Source organism: Trachemys scripta, chromosome 3 (genome assembly GCF_013100865.1).
Source record: "Trachemys scripta elegans isolate TJP31775 chromosome 3, CAS_Tse_1.0, whole genome shotgun sequence".
NCBI classification, from domain to species: domain Eukaryota; kingdom Metazoa; phylum Chordata; order Testudines; family Emydidae; genus Trachemys; species Trachemys scripta.
In genome coordinates, this window is record NC_048300.1 from 26,962,430 (window position 1) to 26,979,387 (window position 16,958).

A 16,958-nucleotide genomic window follows, 5' to 3' on the forward strand; every position below is an offset into this window, starting at 1 on the left:
AACCTGAACCAGGCTGTCCAGCACCGTCTGTGATTTGTGTGTGTGTGTGTGTGTGTGTGGTAAATAAAGGGTGGGGCCGCTCCCTTTTATGAACACCCAGCCAGCCAGTTAGCTATAAAATTCCTCTTAGTAATTGCTCTACCTGTAAAGGGTTAAAAAGTCTCACTGCTATGCATAGGTAAAAGGAAGTGAATGGACACCTGGCCAAAAGAGCTAATGGGAAGGCTAGAATTTTTTAAAATGGAGAAAAGACTCTCCTTTTGTCTATCTGTTGTTCTCCCAGGGAGAGGCGGACAGGGCAGAGCTATGCTGTAAGAAGCTTGGGCCAGGTATGAAAAAATCATCAGTATCATACCTAGAAACTACTCATTTAGAACCCCAGATATGTAAGTGGATCAGGAAATGTCTAGGAAGACACAATTAGATTTATCCCTTTTATTTCTTTATGGCTTGTGGACTTCTCTGTGCTAACTCCAGGTGCTTTTGTTTTGCTTGTAACCTTTAAGCTGGACCTCAAGAAAGCTTAATTCTTCGTGCTTAATCCTTGTAGTTGTGCTTTTAAAATCTAGCAATAGCCTGAGTTCCCAGATGTATTTTCTTTCTTTTTTTTATTAATAAAATTTACCTTTTTTAAGAACAGAATTGGATTTTTGTGTCTTAAGAGGTTTGTGCACATGTTGTTTAATTAGCTGGTGGCAACAGCTGATTTCCCTTTTTTTTTTTTTTTTTCCTGTCTCAGCTCTTCCCCGGAGTCGGGGGGTGAAAGGGCTTGAGGGTGCTCCACAGGAAGGAATTCCCAAGGGTGCCTTCCTGGGCTCTCACTACTTGGGTAGTGGCAGTATCTACCAATCCAAGGTCAGAGAAAAGCTATAACCTTGGGAGTTTAATACAAGCCTGGAGTGGCCAGTATTAATTTTTAGAATCCTTGCGGGGCCCTTGTGAGGAATTAGCCTTTACAGAACCTTATCATTTGAACACCAATTTTTTTGGTCTGGTTTTAGTATTCTACAAATGGTATTTCCTGTCACATTTCTGTATTAAATACCACACATTCTTGTGATTTAGATGTTATGAGCTGCACAACATATGTACTAATGTAAGGTCAATGTCTTTGTGTACAGTTTTCCTCTGATTAAGAATTTGTAGGTTAAATTTACATGGATCCCATTCTAGTTTTTCAAGAGTGAGAACTGGTATATTTAAAGCTCTGCTTCATTGCCATTTCCAAGGAAAAGTTTCTTAAAATTCCTGAAAAGGAGTGAATTGAAGCACTTCATGTCAGGTTGTTTTTTAAAGAAAGATTAATTTGTTGAGCCCTGCACAGTGAAGGCAGCAGAGAAATAACAGCAGTGGGATACAGCAATGTATGACTGCAAATGCTTATTTTGTAAGCTGCAAATGGAATGGCACTAATACTACCCATTACAAATGCAGGGTGTGAATTCCCTTTTATTACAATATTATTAATTTTTTTTTAAAATCTTTTTTTCATGGTGCTGTGGTCAGATCTAGAGTTCCATAAGTGGAGGTCAATGGACTACAGTAGAATCTCAGAGTTACTAACTCCTCAGGAATGGAGGTTGTTTGTAATTCTGAAATGTTCATAACTCTGAACAAAACATTATGGTTGTTCTTCCAAAAGTTTACAACTGAACATTGACTTCATACAGCTTTGAAATTTTAGTATGCAGAAGAAAAATGCTGCTTTCCCTTAATTTTTTTAGTAGTTTACATTTAACACAGTACTGTACTGTATTTGCTTTTTTGTTTGTTTGTTTTGGATCTCTGCTTCTACCTGATCGTGTACTTCCAGTTCCAAATGAGGTATGTGGTGGACTGGTCAGTTCATAACTCTGCTGTTCGTAACTCTGAGGCTCCACTGTACTATATATTTGAATATTTCTTTTTTGTTTTTTATACATGTAGTATTTTTGCTCCCATTATCTCAAAAAGTAATAAGGGAAAGCTCCATTCATGCCAAAAGGCATATGAATGGCATAAATATAGATGAGAGAGATGTATGTGGAAAAACGTTTTTCTTCATAGACTTTTATTAACTGAAGTTAAATATTTCACAGGTAAAAAAACTGGAGCTTTAAAACAAAATCTGTGGAGAAAGCTGTAATTTCATGTTCAGACAGAAAAAATTTATAGAAAGATAATAACTGTGGACAGAGGAATAGATACGAATATTAACATGTGGAATAACTGACATTGAAAAGGTGCCGTGTCAGTGATGGGAAGGGGAATAGTTCACAAAGTGCTGTTTAGGAAAAATATATATTTGTTGTATATAATGTTTATGTACTTAGTCACATTTTATATTTTGTCATTTTTTTTCACTTATGCTAGTCCATATTTAACAACTTGTGTGTGTCAAAATAGTTAAATAAAAGGTTTATGCTTTGTCCTACCCAATTCAAGCCCTATCTCTGCACTCTCCTGTGTCCGTTTCAGTAGAATTTCTCTTTCGATCACTTCCTTTCTGCCCACTCATCATCATCTCCTCCTCCCATCACTTACTTGTCTCTTGTAACCTCCCTTTGAGCTCTAATGCAGAACTTCTGTGCCCACTTTCCACCACTCTCCAACTTGTTGATGTGCCTCAGAATGCTTTGCTCCTGATTGTCACAGCAAAAGTGATGCTCTAAGTGAGTACCACCCCACCTGTGATTAAAAAATGTAGCAAGGTATTTTGGGATGATACCAGCTTGCCTGTGGAAAACAGACCATGTAATTTTGAGATTGCAGGAGTAAGATGATAGGAGGGGAGACCGGAAAAGAAGTGAATGAAGAATGCTGGCAACTAAAGGGGAGTGGCTGAAACAGTAGAAAAAATGGTAATGATGTGGGGAGAAAATGACCCAAGTTTTCTGTCCATTGCTAAACTTCAAACTCATACGCAGTGTTTGAGTGGATAACGGAGATGCTAATGGGCCCTAACTACAATGTAACCATTTGGAATGCTCTCTCTTTTGAGAGGTGGAGGAGAAATCTTACTAAAAGTAACTAGTATACTGCAAATATTTTTTGTGAAGAAAAAGGTTTAGAGTTCAAAAAATAATGAGAGACTAAAACAACTCCATTCTAAATTCTTGTTTGTTCAGCAATAAAATAAGTAAAAAATTTGTCGTAGACCAGGATGCATTCCTAAATTTTAAGATGGCCCAAAAGAAATTGCAAAGTGTATGGCACAACATACAAATTCATTTGGCTGAACTCTTTCCTTTTTAGAAAGAAACTGGTTTCCTAATCTCTACAGACTAAGAATGGTTTGTATGGCTATATGACAAATAACTCAGATAAACAAATTGATGATATAGCTGTGAGGGGAAAATGCTTCCAAGTAACTGTTGTCTAATCCTAAATTATATAGGAATATACATGCAGGTGGTACAATGAGTAGGAACATGGCCATTCTTGTGCTTTCATGCAGACATGAATGTGTACTGACATAATCAGGATATCCTTTCTAGAATGAACAGCATTTGTACAAACCCTGCGGTGTTTCATTGTATTTTGTTTCCTTATAATAATTAGAGATTTATTTCTTGTTTCTTCATCAACCACAAGGAGTGGAGGGGGGGAAGAACTCTTTGGGGACAATATATCTAATATAGGGATATAATGTTATGTGTTTCGTGTTTTAAATTGTACATTTAAAAATTAAAGTCCAGGTTAACTGTTTACTTCAGTGATACACCGATCTCAGGGGTTCAGGAGCCAAATTGGCAACCAGCATTACCCAAAAGAACCACAGTAGTGTGAATTCATTGTTTAATTTACTATATATATATATAGTATATCTATAAATTATTCTCACAGCAAAATAACTGACCAAGTATTCTACAATTGATTAATAAAATAGTAAAAGCATCCTGACTGGTTAATAACTTAGATTGTGTGATTTAATTATTAACCAATGTTTTAATAACGTGCTGCAAAGAGCTGCAGGAGATACAGTAAAGAGCCACTTGTGGCTTGCGAGCCTCAGTCTGAGTATCACTGATTTACTGCTTGAATTCTCATACAGATTACATTTAATAATCATAGAATCATAGAAGATTAGGGTTGGAAGAGAAGGAGGTCATCTAGTCCAACTCCCTGCTGAAAGCAGGACCCTCACCAACTAAATCATCCCAGCCAGGGCTTTGTCAAGCCGGGCCTTAGAAACCTCTAAGGATGGAGATTCCACCACCGCCCTAGGTAACCCATTCCAGTACTTCACCACCCTCCTAGTGAAATAGTGTTTCCTAATATCCAACCTAGGCCTCCCCCACTGCAACTTGACACCATTGCTCCTTGTTCTGTCATCTGCCACCACTGAGAACAGCCAAGCTCCAGCCTCTTTGGAACTCCCCTTTCAGGTAGTTGAAGGCTGCTATCAAATCCCCCCTCACTCTTCTCTTTTGCAGACTAAACAAGCCCAGTTCCATCAGCCTCTCCTCATAAGTCATGTGCCCCAGCCCCCTGATCATTTTCATTGCCCTCCGTTGGACTCTCCAATTTGTCCACATCCTTTCTGTAGTGGGGAGCCCAAAACTGGACGCAATACTCCAGATGTGGCCTCACCAGTGTCGAATAGAGGGGAATAATCACTTCCCTCGATCTGCTGGCAATGCTCCTAGTAATGCAGCCCAATATGCTGTTAGCCTTCTTGGCAACAGGGGCACACTGCTGACTCATACTCCATCTCATCCACTGTAATCCCCAGGTCCTTTTCTGCAGAACTGCTGCTTAGCCAGTCGGTCCCTAGCCTATAGATTCTGCATGGGATTCTTCATCCTAAGTGCAGGACTCTGCACTTGTCCTTATTGAACCTCATTAGATTTCTTTTGGCCCAATCCTCCAATTTGTCCAGGTCACTCTGGAACCTATCCCTACCCTCCAGCATATCTCCCCCCCCCCCCCCCCCCTTAGTGTCATTTGCGAACTTGCTGAGGATGCAATCCATCCCATCATCCAGATAAGCATAATCCAGATAAGCGTAATAATGCTTATATCAGAAGAATATTTCAGTTAAACCTAATTTATTTACTGATTGAATGAATTGTTCTGTTCCAGACTCCCAGCCAAATCAGTGCTTAGCAGAATGAATGTGTGTCCCTACTTCTTGGGCTTGTGGCTAAAGTCAAGTGTAAAAGAGTCTCTTCATAAACCACCAGACCTATAAACCATCCTGAAAAGGGTTTGGATTTGCCAATCTAAATGTGGGGAGGGATAGCTCAGTGGTTTGAGCATTGGCCTGCTAAACCCAGGGTTGTGAGTTCAATTCTTGAGGGAGCCATTTAGGGTTTTGGGGCAAAAATCTGTCTAGGGATTGGTCCTGCTTTGAGCCGGGGGTTGGACTAGACAACCCTGAGGTCCCTTCCAACCCTCATATTCTGTGTGCCCACATTTCTGCAATCTCTGACAGGTTAAGTCAGAAGCTGAAATAATTTTGAGTATTTTGGGTGTTATCATCTTCAGTTCCCTGTATCTGATCTTCACTTCTTTTAGTGAAAGTCATCCCACAAATTACAAGCAAAATCCAATCTATACACAAAATAAATACTGTTTATAGAACCTGTTTAAGGTTGTACAGTTAAGCCTTCACAAGCTAGGGAATTCCAGGGTTAAGGTTGCACTGGCAATTTATCTCTTTGTGTGTAGTGTATTATGATACAGTTTTAATTACATTATCATATACTAATTTTTCCACAGGACACTGTCTCATTCAGTGCACAGGATGGATGGTGCTCACTGAATGAGTAGTTATTAATTATTTCTCTTTAGCCAAAATGTGACTTCAGGCCTTATTTACTGCTCACCATCCAAACCCTGCACTAAATACAGAATTATTAATTTCCTCATGGGCTTTTCTGTGGCACTTGTTACCATAGTATCTGAGCACTTCACAAATATGAATGAATTTATGTTCACAACACCAGTAGGTCTTATAATGGAGGAGTTATAATAGCCATTTTACAGCTGGGGAACTGATGCACAGAGAGATTAAGGCCAAAATTGTCAAAACTATCTACCATATTGTCTCTCCCCCCCGCTCCCTCCTCAGAGGTCATTAGCTGGGTTTGGACCTGTAGATCCCTAGCACACTAATGGAATAATGGATGGTTGTACGAGGCTGTTATCTCATTGTGGACCAGCCACCAGAGGCTGATGGGACACATTTTGCTAGTAGGATTCACAGCTCTTTGCTGACACCAAAGAAAAGTTGAGAGTCAGGAATCCTGGGTTCCATTTCAGGTTTTGGAGGGGAAATGTGCTTAAGTGGTTACCCTTCTTTCCCTGTCCCTTAGCATGCACCTACCTGTTTCCCCTCCTATGCAACACCAACTGCCTGTCTTTGTCTCCCCTCCCCCCAGCCTATCTCTGTACCCCTCTGCACCTATCCCCACCAGAATTCAAATCCTGTCACCTCAGGCATAGACTGTGTCTTCCCCAGCACCTGTCCCTGTCTCTCTGCAGCCCCATGTCCCTCTCCCTCTCCCTGAAGATACAATGCTTTGTTAGTGACAAGCAGCAAACCCCTCCAGGTGCTGTTATCAATCAGCACAGCAGCATGTGGATCCCCACACCCAGCTAAATTGCATGAATGCTCCCGGAGCCACTCACAAATCACTCAGAGAAAGGCACCAGCTAATTCCCTCTAGTTCCCCAGCCTTATACCACAGAACTGTACTGTCTTGCCCTGGTCAGAAGCCCAACCAGTGTAAGTTTATTACCCAGTCCGCTCCACCCTCAATGTGGAGAGATCATGCCCTCGCCTTTGTAACCTGAGTTGAGATTTCTCAAGCACTTCAAGCAAAATAATTACCACAGAAAATAAAAGATAAGCACACAATCTAAATCTTAAATCTTATTACACTAGGCAATATTTAAATTGAGCAATTTTCTTACCCCATTGGATGTTACAGTTCTTAATACACAGGTCTCAATACAACCAGTCTCCTCAGTTGAAGTCTTCGTCTTCTCAGTATTCTTGTTGCTTCCAGCATAGGTGGGGGAGGAGAAAGGCAAAAGCATGATGCCACTCTCCCCTTTTTTATATTCTTAGTTCATGTGCCTAGAAAACACTTGCCCAGACATGTCCTGGTGAGTTTTGCTGAGTCACTGGATTGAGCAGTCCTTGTTGTGGTCTTGTGCAACTGCCATTGAATTGTAAATCCCTTGATTACAACTCCCCTGCTGATTAATGGTTGGTTAACACCCTCCTGGACTGGGATCACCACCCTTGTAGTAGAGACTCTCAAACTGACAACATATTTCAGTAACAACCATACAGCAAAATATCATAACTTCATACATGTTAATGATATACATATTTGAACAGAACAGTAGGTTTCAGCAGACCATAACCTTTCATATAATATCATACATGGCATGCTTTGTATGAAATATCACAACGATATATGAATGATGAATATGGGAGTTACAGGGTGCTCTTTTGAGGGACATTGTGTTACAGGTGGCCTCCCTGCTTTTGGTTTCTGTGTCTCATACAACAGCAACCCCCTGCTGCAAGGACGAGCAATTTCAGGGAAAGTCCTGCTTAGCTCCTCTAGCATGTTAGTGTGGAGAATTTAGCTCCAAACCTGTAACTGTTCTACCACTACTTCTTCTTTCGTATGGCAAGAGAGGTGATTAACAATGTTCAGATAACCAAGTCCAGATTAGTGAGCTGATTGGTAGCTTCGGGAGTGGCTTGATGTAAATCTGGGATGCCACTGGCAAATGATCAAAGTGGGCACTGATTTACAATGTGGTCCATAGTTTTGGTTGTGTCCACAGTCACCCTGTGTGTTGCTGTCATCTCTTACACCTTTGGAAGATGAGAGACATCTGCCATGCAATGTTCTAAAATATTCAGTGCAGACCATTGTTTCTGGGGTAGGCTCGAAGTTTTTTTTCAGAGTTGGCAATTTAGTGTGTGTTTTGGACATTAGCATTATCCTAGAAAACTTTCCAAAGTGCCTCAGAATTGCATGAGGATGCTTTAGGAACTTTAGCACAATCCCAGAGAGGCTTGCAAGATTTCAATCATGTCTTTGGAAGGTTCTGGAGGTCCTCATGAATTGTCTACTGAGCACGTGAAATTTGCATTTTTTTTATTATACGTAGCACACATTTCCTCCATGCATACATCCCTATGTTAAGAATAGGGCTGTCGATTAATCGCAGTTAACTCATGCGATTAACTCAAAAAAATCATGATTAAAAAAATTAATTGAGATTAATCACAGTTTTAATCGCACTGTTAAACAATAGAATACCAATTGAAATTTATTAAATATTTTTGGAGGTTTTTCTACATTTTCAAATGTATTGATTTCAATTACAACACAGAACACAAGTGTACAGTGCTCACTTCATATTATTATTTTTGATTATGAATATTTGCACTGTAAAATGATAAACAAAAGACAATATATTTAAATGCACCTCATACAAGTACTGTAGTGCAATCTCTTTATTGTGAAAGTGTAACTTACAAATTTAGATTTTTTTTTGGTTACATAATTGCACTCAAAAACAAAACAAGGTAAAACTTTAAAACCTACAAGCCTACTCAGTCCTACTTCTTGTTCAGTCAATCATTAAAGCAAACATTGTTTACATTTACAGGAGATAATGCTGCCTGCTTCTTGTTTACAATGTCACCTGAAAGCGAGAACAGGCATTTGCATGACACTTTTGTAGCCGGCATTCCAAGGTATTTACATGCCAGATATGCTAAACATTCATATGCCTCTTCATGTTCGACCACCATTCCAGAGGACATGCTTCCATGCTGATGATGCTTGTTTAAAAAAAAAAAGTGTTAATTAAATTTGTGACTGAATTCTTGGAGGACAGTTGTATGTCTCCTGCTCCGTGGTCTGACCTGCATTCTGCCATATATTTTGTATTACGGTAGTCTCAGATAGTGACCCAGTGTATGTTGTTTGATTTAAGAACACTTTTACTACAGTTTGATAAAACACAAAGAAGGTTCAAATATCAGATTTCTAAAGATAGCTACAGCACTTGACCCAAGGTTTAAGAATCTGAAGTGCCTTCCAAAATCTGAGAGGGAGGAGGTGTGGAGCATGCTTTCAGAAGTCTTAGAAGAGCAACACTCCAATGCAGAAACTACAGAACCCGAACCATCAAAAAAGAAAATCAACCTGGTGGCATCTGACTCAGATGATGAAAATGAACATGCATCAGTCTGCACTGCTTTGGATCGTTATCGAGCAGAACTAGTCATCAGCATGGACGCATATCCTCTGGAATAGACATATGAAGCATGAAGGGACATATGAATCTTTAGCACAGCTGGCACATAAATATCTTGCGACGCCGGCTACAACAGTGTCATGCGAACACCTGTTCTCCCTTTCAGATGACATTGTAAACAAGAAGCAGGCAGCATTATCTCCTGTAAATGTAAACGATTGGCTAAACAAGAAGTAGGAATGAGTGGGCTTATAGGCTTTAAAGTTTTACATTGTTTTATTTTGGAATGCAGTTATTTTGTACATAATTCTACATTTGTAAGTTCAACTTTCATGATAAAGAGATTGCACTACAGTACTTGTATTAGGTGAATTGAAAAATACTATTTCTTTTGTTTACAGTGCAAATATTTGTAATACAAAATAAATAAAAACTGAGCACTGTAAACTTTGTAATTTGTGTTGTAATTGAAGTCAATATATTTGAAAATGTAGAAAACATCCACAGTATTTAAATAAATGGTATGCTATTATTGTTTAACAGCACGATTAATCATGATTAATTTTTTTAATCGCTTGACAGCCCTAGTTAAGAATGTTTTAAGGTTGTAAAGTCTAGCACTCAAAAGTTCGGAAATGCCAGAATTCAACAAAATTAGGGTGGATTTTTATGGTGACAGCAAAACGCACATCCCTGATATCAAGCAGACTCCCACCTTGCCAAGTTTCAAGTCCCTATTCCAAAGCCTGGAGGCCCTAGAGCTTCTCAATTAAATGGTAATAAGGGTTTTTTTTTAACAAGGGTAGAACAACATAATCTTCCCTAACTTTGCTCTGAGAAATAGCAGAACCGTTTTAACTGAAATTTTCAAAACATAATTTAGTCTGAGTCAGACACCTTTCATGAAAATTTCAGCCTGGATGGTTAAAGTTTGGCAAAGTATAAGGTCTGTTATTAGTTGCTTGTAAATGGACAATGTTAGATAGTCTTTCTTAGAGGTCTTTCTGCCAGCTCTCCCTATAAAGGATGTTGTTATTAGCTCTATCTATAATAAATTTTAGTATCCACTAAAATGTGGTATACAGAATGTCATTTTATACTTTTAATATTCGAAATGTATTTATGCTTCTGAAATGTCCATTCCATGCCTCTACTACAAAAGCAAATCTAATGTGAGCCATTTCAGACAACCACAAAACAAATTAGATGTGGAATTTTCAGTCATATCTTGCTAACAACGTGTACATCCTGATGGTAAGAAGCCCTGAGGTGACCATATCTATTTACAGTACTTACAGAATAGAAAACTTTATGTGGTTTGGGAAAAATTGGCTCACCATAGCATAGACAATGAAGATACTTTGTAACACCACAATTTGTTCTGAATGCTTCAGTGTTACTTTCGTGTGGTTTTGCTTAAGTTATTTATTCTTAACTGTCTTGAAGAACAAGAAGGCATGGATACTAAATTTATGTGGGGACAAAGCCTAGTATTTCCTTCAAAGCTGGCTTTTGACATCACAGGTACAAAGGGCAAGAATATTATGTTTCCCCCCACACTTTGGATGTGTTTCTCCCTACTGCTATTACCAACAACTATAATCAGGAAAAGAGCCAGCACAAAAGTCTCGTGGAGTGAGCAGAACTTTTAATTGTTTGTAAATAAAATTACATATAGCTCACACACCCTCCATGCACACATTCCTATGTTAAGAATGTTTTAAGGTAAAGTGTAGCACTCAAAAGTTAGGAAATGCCAGAATTCAAGTTGCTTGTGCAATCTTAATATGCTCCTTTATGATTATGTAATATGACAGTCTTTAACTACATTAATTACTTTTTTCCTCCATAGGACCCTTCCATCCTGTCCCTCTGCACCTAGTCGTATGCATTTGAGTTTGACTGTTTCCTTTTCCTCCATGCTGCCTAGGCATCAGTCTCCCTGGCCTGAGTTCTGCTCAGCCTCTTGTTGGAGCATGTGAATTGTGGCTGGCACAGAACTCTGTGTGGGTAGATCAGGCTCAGTACAGATGGAATGTTCAGGGAATTTTTCTGCCAGCCACAACAAACTTCTGAGATATGTAAATTTATAATTTCAGAGGCTTATAACTCAGCCAAATTTGGGTGAAATTTCAGAGACAGAAAAAGGGCATAGGGTGAGAGAACCCAGCTTCCTCCACCCACACACATGCCCCTCTTCCAAATGGTAAGTTTCTGCCCCAAAGCATGGAAGTGCTATAGCTTCTCAGCAAAACAGTTGTAAGAATTTTTTAACATGGGCAAAGCAATGCATTCCCCCCCTAGCCTCCATCTTGGAAACAGATGAGCCATTTTTGCTGAACTTTCCCAAAAAATTCATCATGAGGCAGATACCCAGCATGAAAATTTCAGCTCAAACAGTTATTTTGCCAAAGATGACAGAGCCTTATAATGGAAAACGTTAGGCAACCTTACCTATAGGTATTTCTGTCAGCTCCACTTACAGTGTGTGTGGGTGTGTAGATCAAATGTTCAAAGCTGTCCGCTAAGTTTGGGTGCCCAATTTGTGACATCAATTGGAGGTCTATGGGTGCTCAGTACTTTAAAAATCAAGCCTTAGGTGACTCAAGTTGTGCATCCAGAAATTGAGGTGCCCAAAACTGGATACTCATGAAAATGTAGGCATTATGAAATTTGAATGTTACAAGTTTTTTTCAAAAGTAATTGCATTTATTTCTTATCACGTCTGTTCTTGTTTTGTGTTATTTCTTAACAGATGACTCAGAGGTGATACCTGTATAAGTGTTTCAAGTTTTTTCCTACAAGATGTGTTCCACATATCCAGCAAACTGGGTCACTTTTGATGATGAACCCCTCTTTCAGTCTCCTCAAAAATCAGTGGAAAATTGTAATACCTGTAAAGCAAATAGTCTTAATCTCAATCTTGCTAATATGCATGAATCTTCCAGTAGGTCATCTTCTACAAGCAGCACTCCACTTTCTTCTCCTATAGCTGACTTTTACTTAAATCCTGGACCTCCTAGTAACTCTCCACTTTCTACACCTACCAAAGAGTATTCAGGAAGTCCCTGTACCCCCAAATCAGGAATTCACATTCTTTATCCTATTCCTGAATTGTCATCAAACATTAACCTTCACCCACCACCTGGGACTTGTTCTTCCTTAGCTTTTCAGAAACTGAGCACTGCCGCTAACGATAATCCACCTAAGATTTTATTCTCTAAACAAGCAACCCCAGGTGAAATAAATCCTACTTACCAAGAAAGCTGCAATAAATTAGAAGATCAGTTGGAATTGGAACGCTTCCAATATTTTCAGAATGACTGTGCTTTTTCAACTCTATTTGGGAAAGAGGGGTGCTCAACTAGCATGTCTCCCTGTAATGTTGACACACAAAGAAAGGATAAAAAGCTTTGCAGAGGTATTTGCCATCCTAAAGAAAAAGACACTTGCCATGATCAGAAAAGTCTCAATCAGAATTCCTTCAGTTATGTCTGTGAAAGGCTTGAACATTTGCAAACTGATACTTTGGGAAGCCTGTCTGCCTCCAGCATACATGCATGGCATAATCTCTCTTCTTTCATTCCACACAGTCTCTTCAGGAGCCAAAAAAAAGATGGTTGGCCTATCATGCTAAGAATTCCTGAGAAGAAGAATATGATGTCATCTCGGCAATGGGGTCCTATTTATCTTAAAGTCCTACCTGGGGGCATTTTACAAATGTACTATGAGAAGGGCCTTGAAAAACCTTTCAAAGAATTCCAGCTCCAACCATACTGTAAACTGTCAGAACCCAAGCTAGAGAACTGTAGTGTTTCAGGAAAAATCCATACTGTGAAGATTGAATATGTGTCTTATACAGAGAAAAGAAAATTCCACCCCAAAGCAGAAGTGGTCCATGAACCGGAGGTGGAGCAGATGCTAAAGTTAGGAACCACGGATTACAATGACTTCACTGACTTCCTTGCAACAGTTGAGGAAGAGTTAATGAAGCTTCCAGCCATCTGTAAGCAAAAGAGAAATTATGAGGAACAAGAAATTATACTAGAAATAGTGGATAAGTTTTGGGGGAAAATCACTAAAACAGAAGGAAAACTCGTAGAAAGTGCTGTCATCACACACATTTATTGTATGTGTTTTGTGAATGGCAATACTGAATGCTTTTTTACTTTAAACGATCTAGAGCTTCAGAAAAGAGATGAATGTTATTTTGACAAGGACCTGGAGAAGAAATGGATTGATATTCTTGACTACCATTTCCATAAGTGTGTCAAAACACATGAGTTTGAGCAATCTAGAATTATTAAGTTTATACCCCAGGATGCCTGTAGATTAGAACTGATGCGTTTCAAGACACTGTATAATGGGCAAGACCTTCCATTTTCTTTAAAGGCTGCAGTAGTTGTTCAAGGAGCATACATTGAACTTCAGGCTTTTATAAACATGTCTTCTACTTCTCTGATTCCAGCACGTTTGCATTCCATGAAATACTGTGAAAATGTCATGATACGCTTTCCAGTTCCTGCACAGTGGATCAAAGCGCTTTGGACAATGAATCTCCAAAGACAGAAGTCCCTAAAAGCAAAAATGAACAGAAAAACATGCCTTGGTTCTTTACATGAAGTTGAATCTGATCCTGTAATTCAGGTCTCAATTGGAACAGCAAAATATGAAAGTGCCTATAGGGCTGTAGTGTGGAAGATAGACAGACTTCCGGATAAAAACTCAAGTAAATATATCAAAATAGTATTTTTTGGGTACAGCTATTCTACTGGAGGAGCCTGATTCTTCTCTCACGCTGATCTTATACTTGTATAACTTCACTGACTTCAGGGGAAATGCTCCTAATTTACACCAGTGTAAGGGCCCAGTCCCAGTGCAACTCCCATTGTCTTCAGTGGGAGATGGACTGGGCCTTTTAATGAAAGAAGAATTTGACCTTAAATGCTTTTTCTAATGGGCAATTTCATCTTGATGGCGGTAGCTTCTTCAATACTGTACTACAGTAGTGCCTAGAGCCCCTAACTGAGACCAGGGCTCCATTGTTCTAAGCACTCTTGTAAACCCATAATAAAAAATGGTTCCTGCCCATGAATATCATACAATTTAAAGAGACAAGACAGACAAAGATGGGATGGGAATCAAAAACAGACCAGCGTCACTGAGCTGGTCAGTGGCAGAGCTGGGACTTGAACCCAGGAGTCTTAAGCTTATAGCATCTTCATGCCAAGAGATAGTGTCGGTGTAGTTAGAAGGTGCTGTGGTCAATCTCCCATGGAGTCCAGAGGTCTATTGAGTTTCAATATTCTGAGTTTGTATTCAGAGAAAAATATCAACAGTGACACCATAGTGCCTTGGTTATATTCCTTCTCTGTGGTGGTGATACATTAAATAAATGCCCACTGCAAAAAAAAAAAAAAAAAAAAAAAAGGCAACTAAGCTTTTATTTAGGGCTGTCAAGCAATTAAAAAAATTATTTGCGATTAATCATGCGATTAAAAAAATTAAGACTGATTAATTGTGCTGTTAATAATATTAATATCTTGGATGTTTTCCACATTTTCTAATATATTGATTTCAATTACAACACAGAATACAAAGTGTACCGTGCTTGCTTTATATTTATTTTTTATTACAAATATTTGCACTGTAAAAATACAAGAAATAGTATTTTTCAATTTACTTAATACAGGTACTGTAGTGCAAACTCTCTCATGAAAGCTGAACTTACAAATGTTTTTATGTATAAAAAATAACTGGATTCCAAAATAAAACAATGTAAAACTTTAAAGCCTACAGGTCCACTCATTCCTATTTCTTGTTCAGCCAGTTGCTCAAACAGATTTATTTACATTTGCAGGAGATAATGCTGCCCGCTTCTTGTTCACAATGTCACCAGACAGTGAGAACAGGCATTCGCATGGTACTGTGGTAGCCAGCATTGCAAGATATTTACGTGTCAGATGCGCTAAAGATTCGTATGTCCCTTCATGCTTCAACCACCATTCCAGAGGACATGCGTCCATGTTGATGATGGGTTCTGCTCGATAACAGTCCAAAGCAGTGCAGACCAATGCATGTTCATTTTCATCATCTGAGTCAGATGTCACCAGCAGAAGGTTGATTTTCTTTTTTGGTGATTCGGGTTCTATAGTTTCTGCATCGGAGTGTTGCGCTTTTAAGGCTTCTGAAAGAATGCTTCACACCCCGTCCCTCTCAGATTTTGGAAGGCACTTCAGATTCTTAAATCTTGGGTTGCGTGCTGTAGCTATCTTTAGAAATCTCACATTGGTACCTTCTTCGTGTCTTGTGAAATCTGCAGTGAAAGTGTTCTTAAAACGAACAACATGCTGGGTCATCATCCGAGACTGCTATAACATGGAAATATATGGCAGAATAAGGGTAAATCACAGAGCAGGAGACATACAATTCTCCCCCAAGGAGTTCAGTCACAAATTTAATTAACATATTATTTCTTTAACGAGCGTCGTCAGCATGGAAGCCTGTCCTCTGGACTGGTGGCCGAAGCATGAAGGGGCATATGAATGTTTAGCATATCTGGCATGTAAATACCTTGCAATGCTGGCCATGTGAATGGCTGTTCTCACTTTCAGGAGACATTGTAAATAAGAAACTGGCAGCATTATTTCCTGTAAATGTAAACAAACTTGTTTGTTTTAGTGATTGTCTGAACAAGAAGTAGGACTGAGTGGACTTGTAGGCTCTAAAGTTTTACATTGTTTTGTTTTTGAGTACAGGTATGAAACAAAAAAAATCTACATTTGTAAGTTGCATTTCACAATAAACAGATTACACTACGGTACTTTTATGAGGGGAATTGAAATATACTGTTTCTTTTATCATTTTTACAGTACAAATATTTGTAATAAAAATAATATAAAGTGAGCAGTATACACTTCGTATTCTGTATTGTAATTGAAATCAATATATTTGAAAATGTAGAAACACATCCAAAATATTTAATAAATTTCAATTGGTATTGTATCGTTTAACAGTGCAATTAAAACTGCGATTAATCACGATTAATTTTTAAAATAACAATTTTTTGAGTTAATCATGTGAGTTAACCGCAATTAATCGACAGCGCTACTTTTAATCATACACATGGAAATTGTTAATTTTTTCCACTGGGGAAGCTAGTTAACTTAAATTCATTCAGGAAAAATAGATTTTTTTAAAAAGAGAAAAATATGAATAAAGATTCATTTTTAAAAACCTTACTTTTAGTGACAGTTTCAGATTAATAGAACAATGCATTATTTTCAAGAGGCATAAATAAGACTAAAGAATACCTTGCTCTGTCTTAGTAAGTGCTGGAGAATGAAGGCCCCTTGGATATGCATTGTGTATGTGAGGATTTTGGAATATTTTGTGCAAGGCAATGACAACTATTACATTCTCTTGTATGTAATACCATTTCCAGAAATTATGCCTTCTAGAAATATGGGTGCAAGAAGATAGATTAACAAATGGATCAAAATAGCAAGATAACTTATATTTTACCACCTAGAAATTCAAATTACATCTTGAAAAAGCCCAGCAAAACTTAACCCTTTCCCAGAGGAGGGAACTCCAGTCATTAGGAAAAGGCAGGTGTTAGTAATGGGAGATTCGATCATTAGAAACATAGATAGCTGGGTTTGTGATGACTAGGAGAACCGTATGACTTGCCTGCCTGTGCGAAGGTTGTGGATCTCTCGAGGCATCTAGATAGACTT

The 16,958-nt window shown here is 38.6% G+C and overlaps 1 protein-coding gene across 3 annotated transcripts in view; it reads left to right on the forward strand.

Moving 5' to 3' along the window:
* STON1 (stonin 1) overlaps positions 1-16,958 on the forward strand; it is a 59,922-nt gene that overhangs the window by 31,592 nt on the left and 11,372 nt on the right. The window contains exons 2-3 of one of the 3 annotated variants that reach the window (XM_034764338.1): positions 11,975-13,225; positions 13,688-13,948. In XM_034764338.1, coding sequence (XP_034620229.1) covers positions 12,025-13,225; positions 13,688-13,948 — 1,462 coding nt within the window. In that variant the 5' untranslated portion in view covers positions 11,975-12,024. Of the gene's footprint in view, positions 1-11,974; positions 13,949-16,958 lie in introns of all 3 variants that reach the window. The other 2 variants (XM_034764337.1, XM_034764339.1) reach the window with 2 other exon arrangements.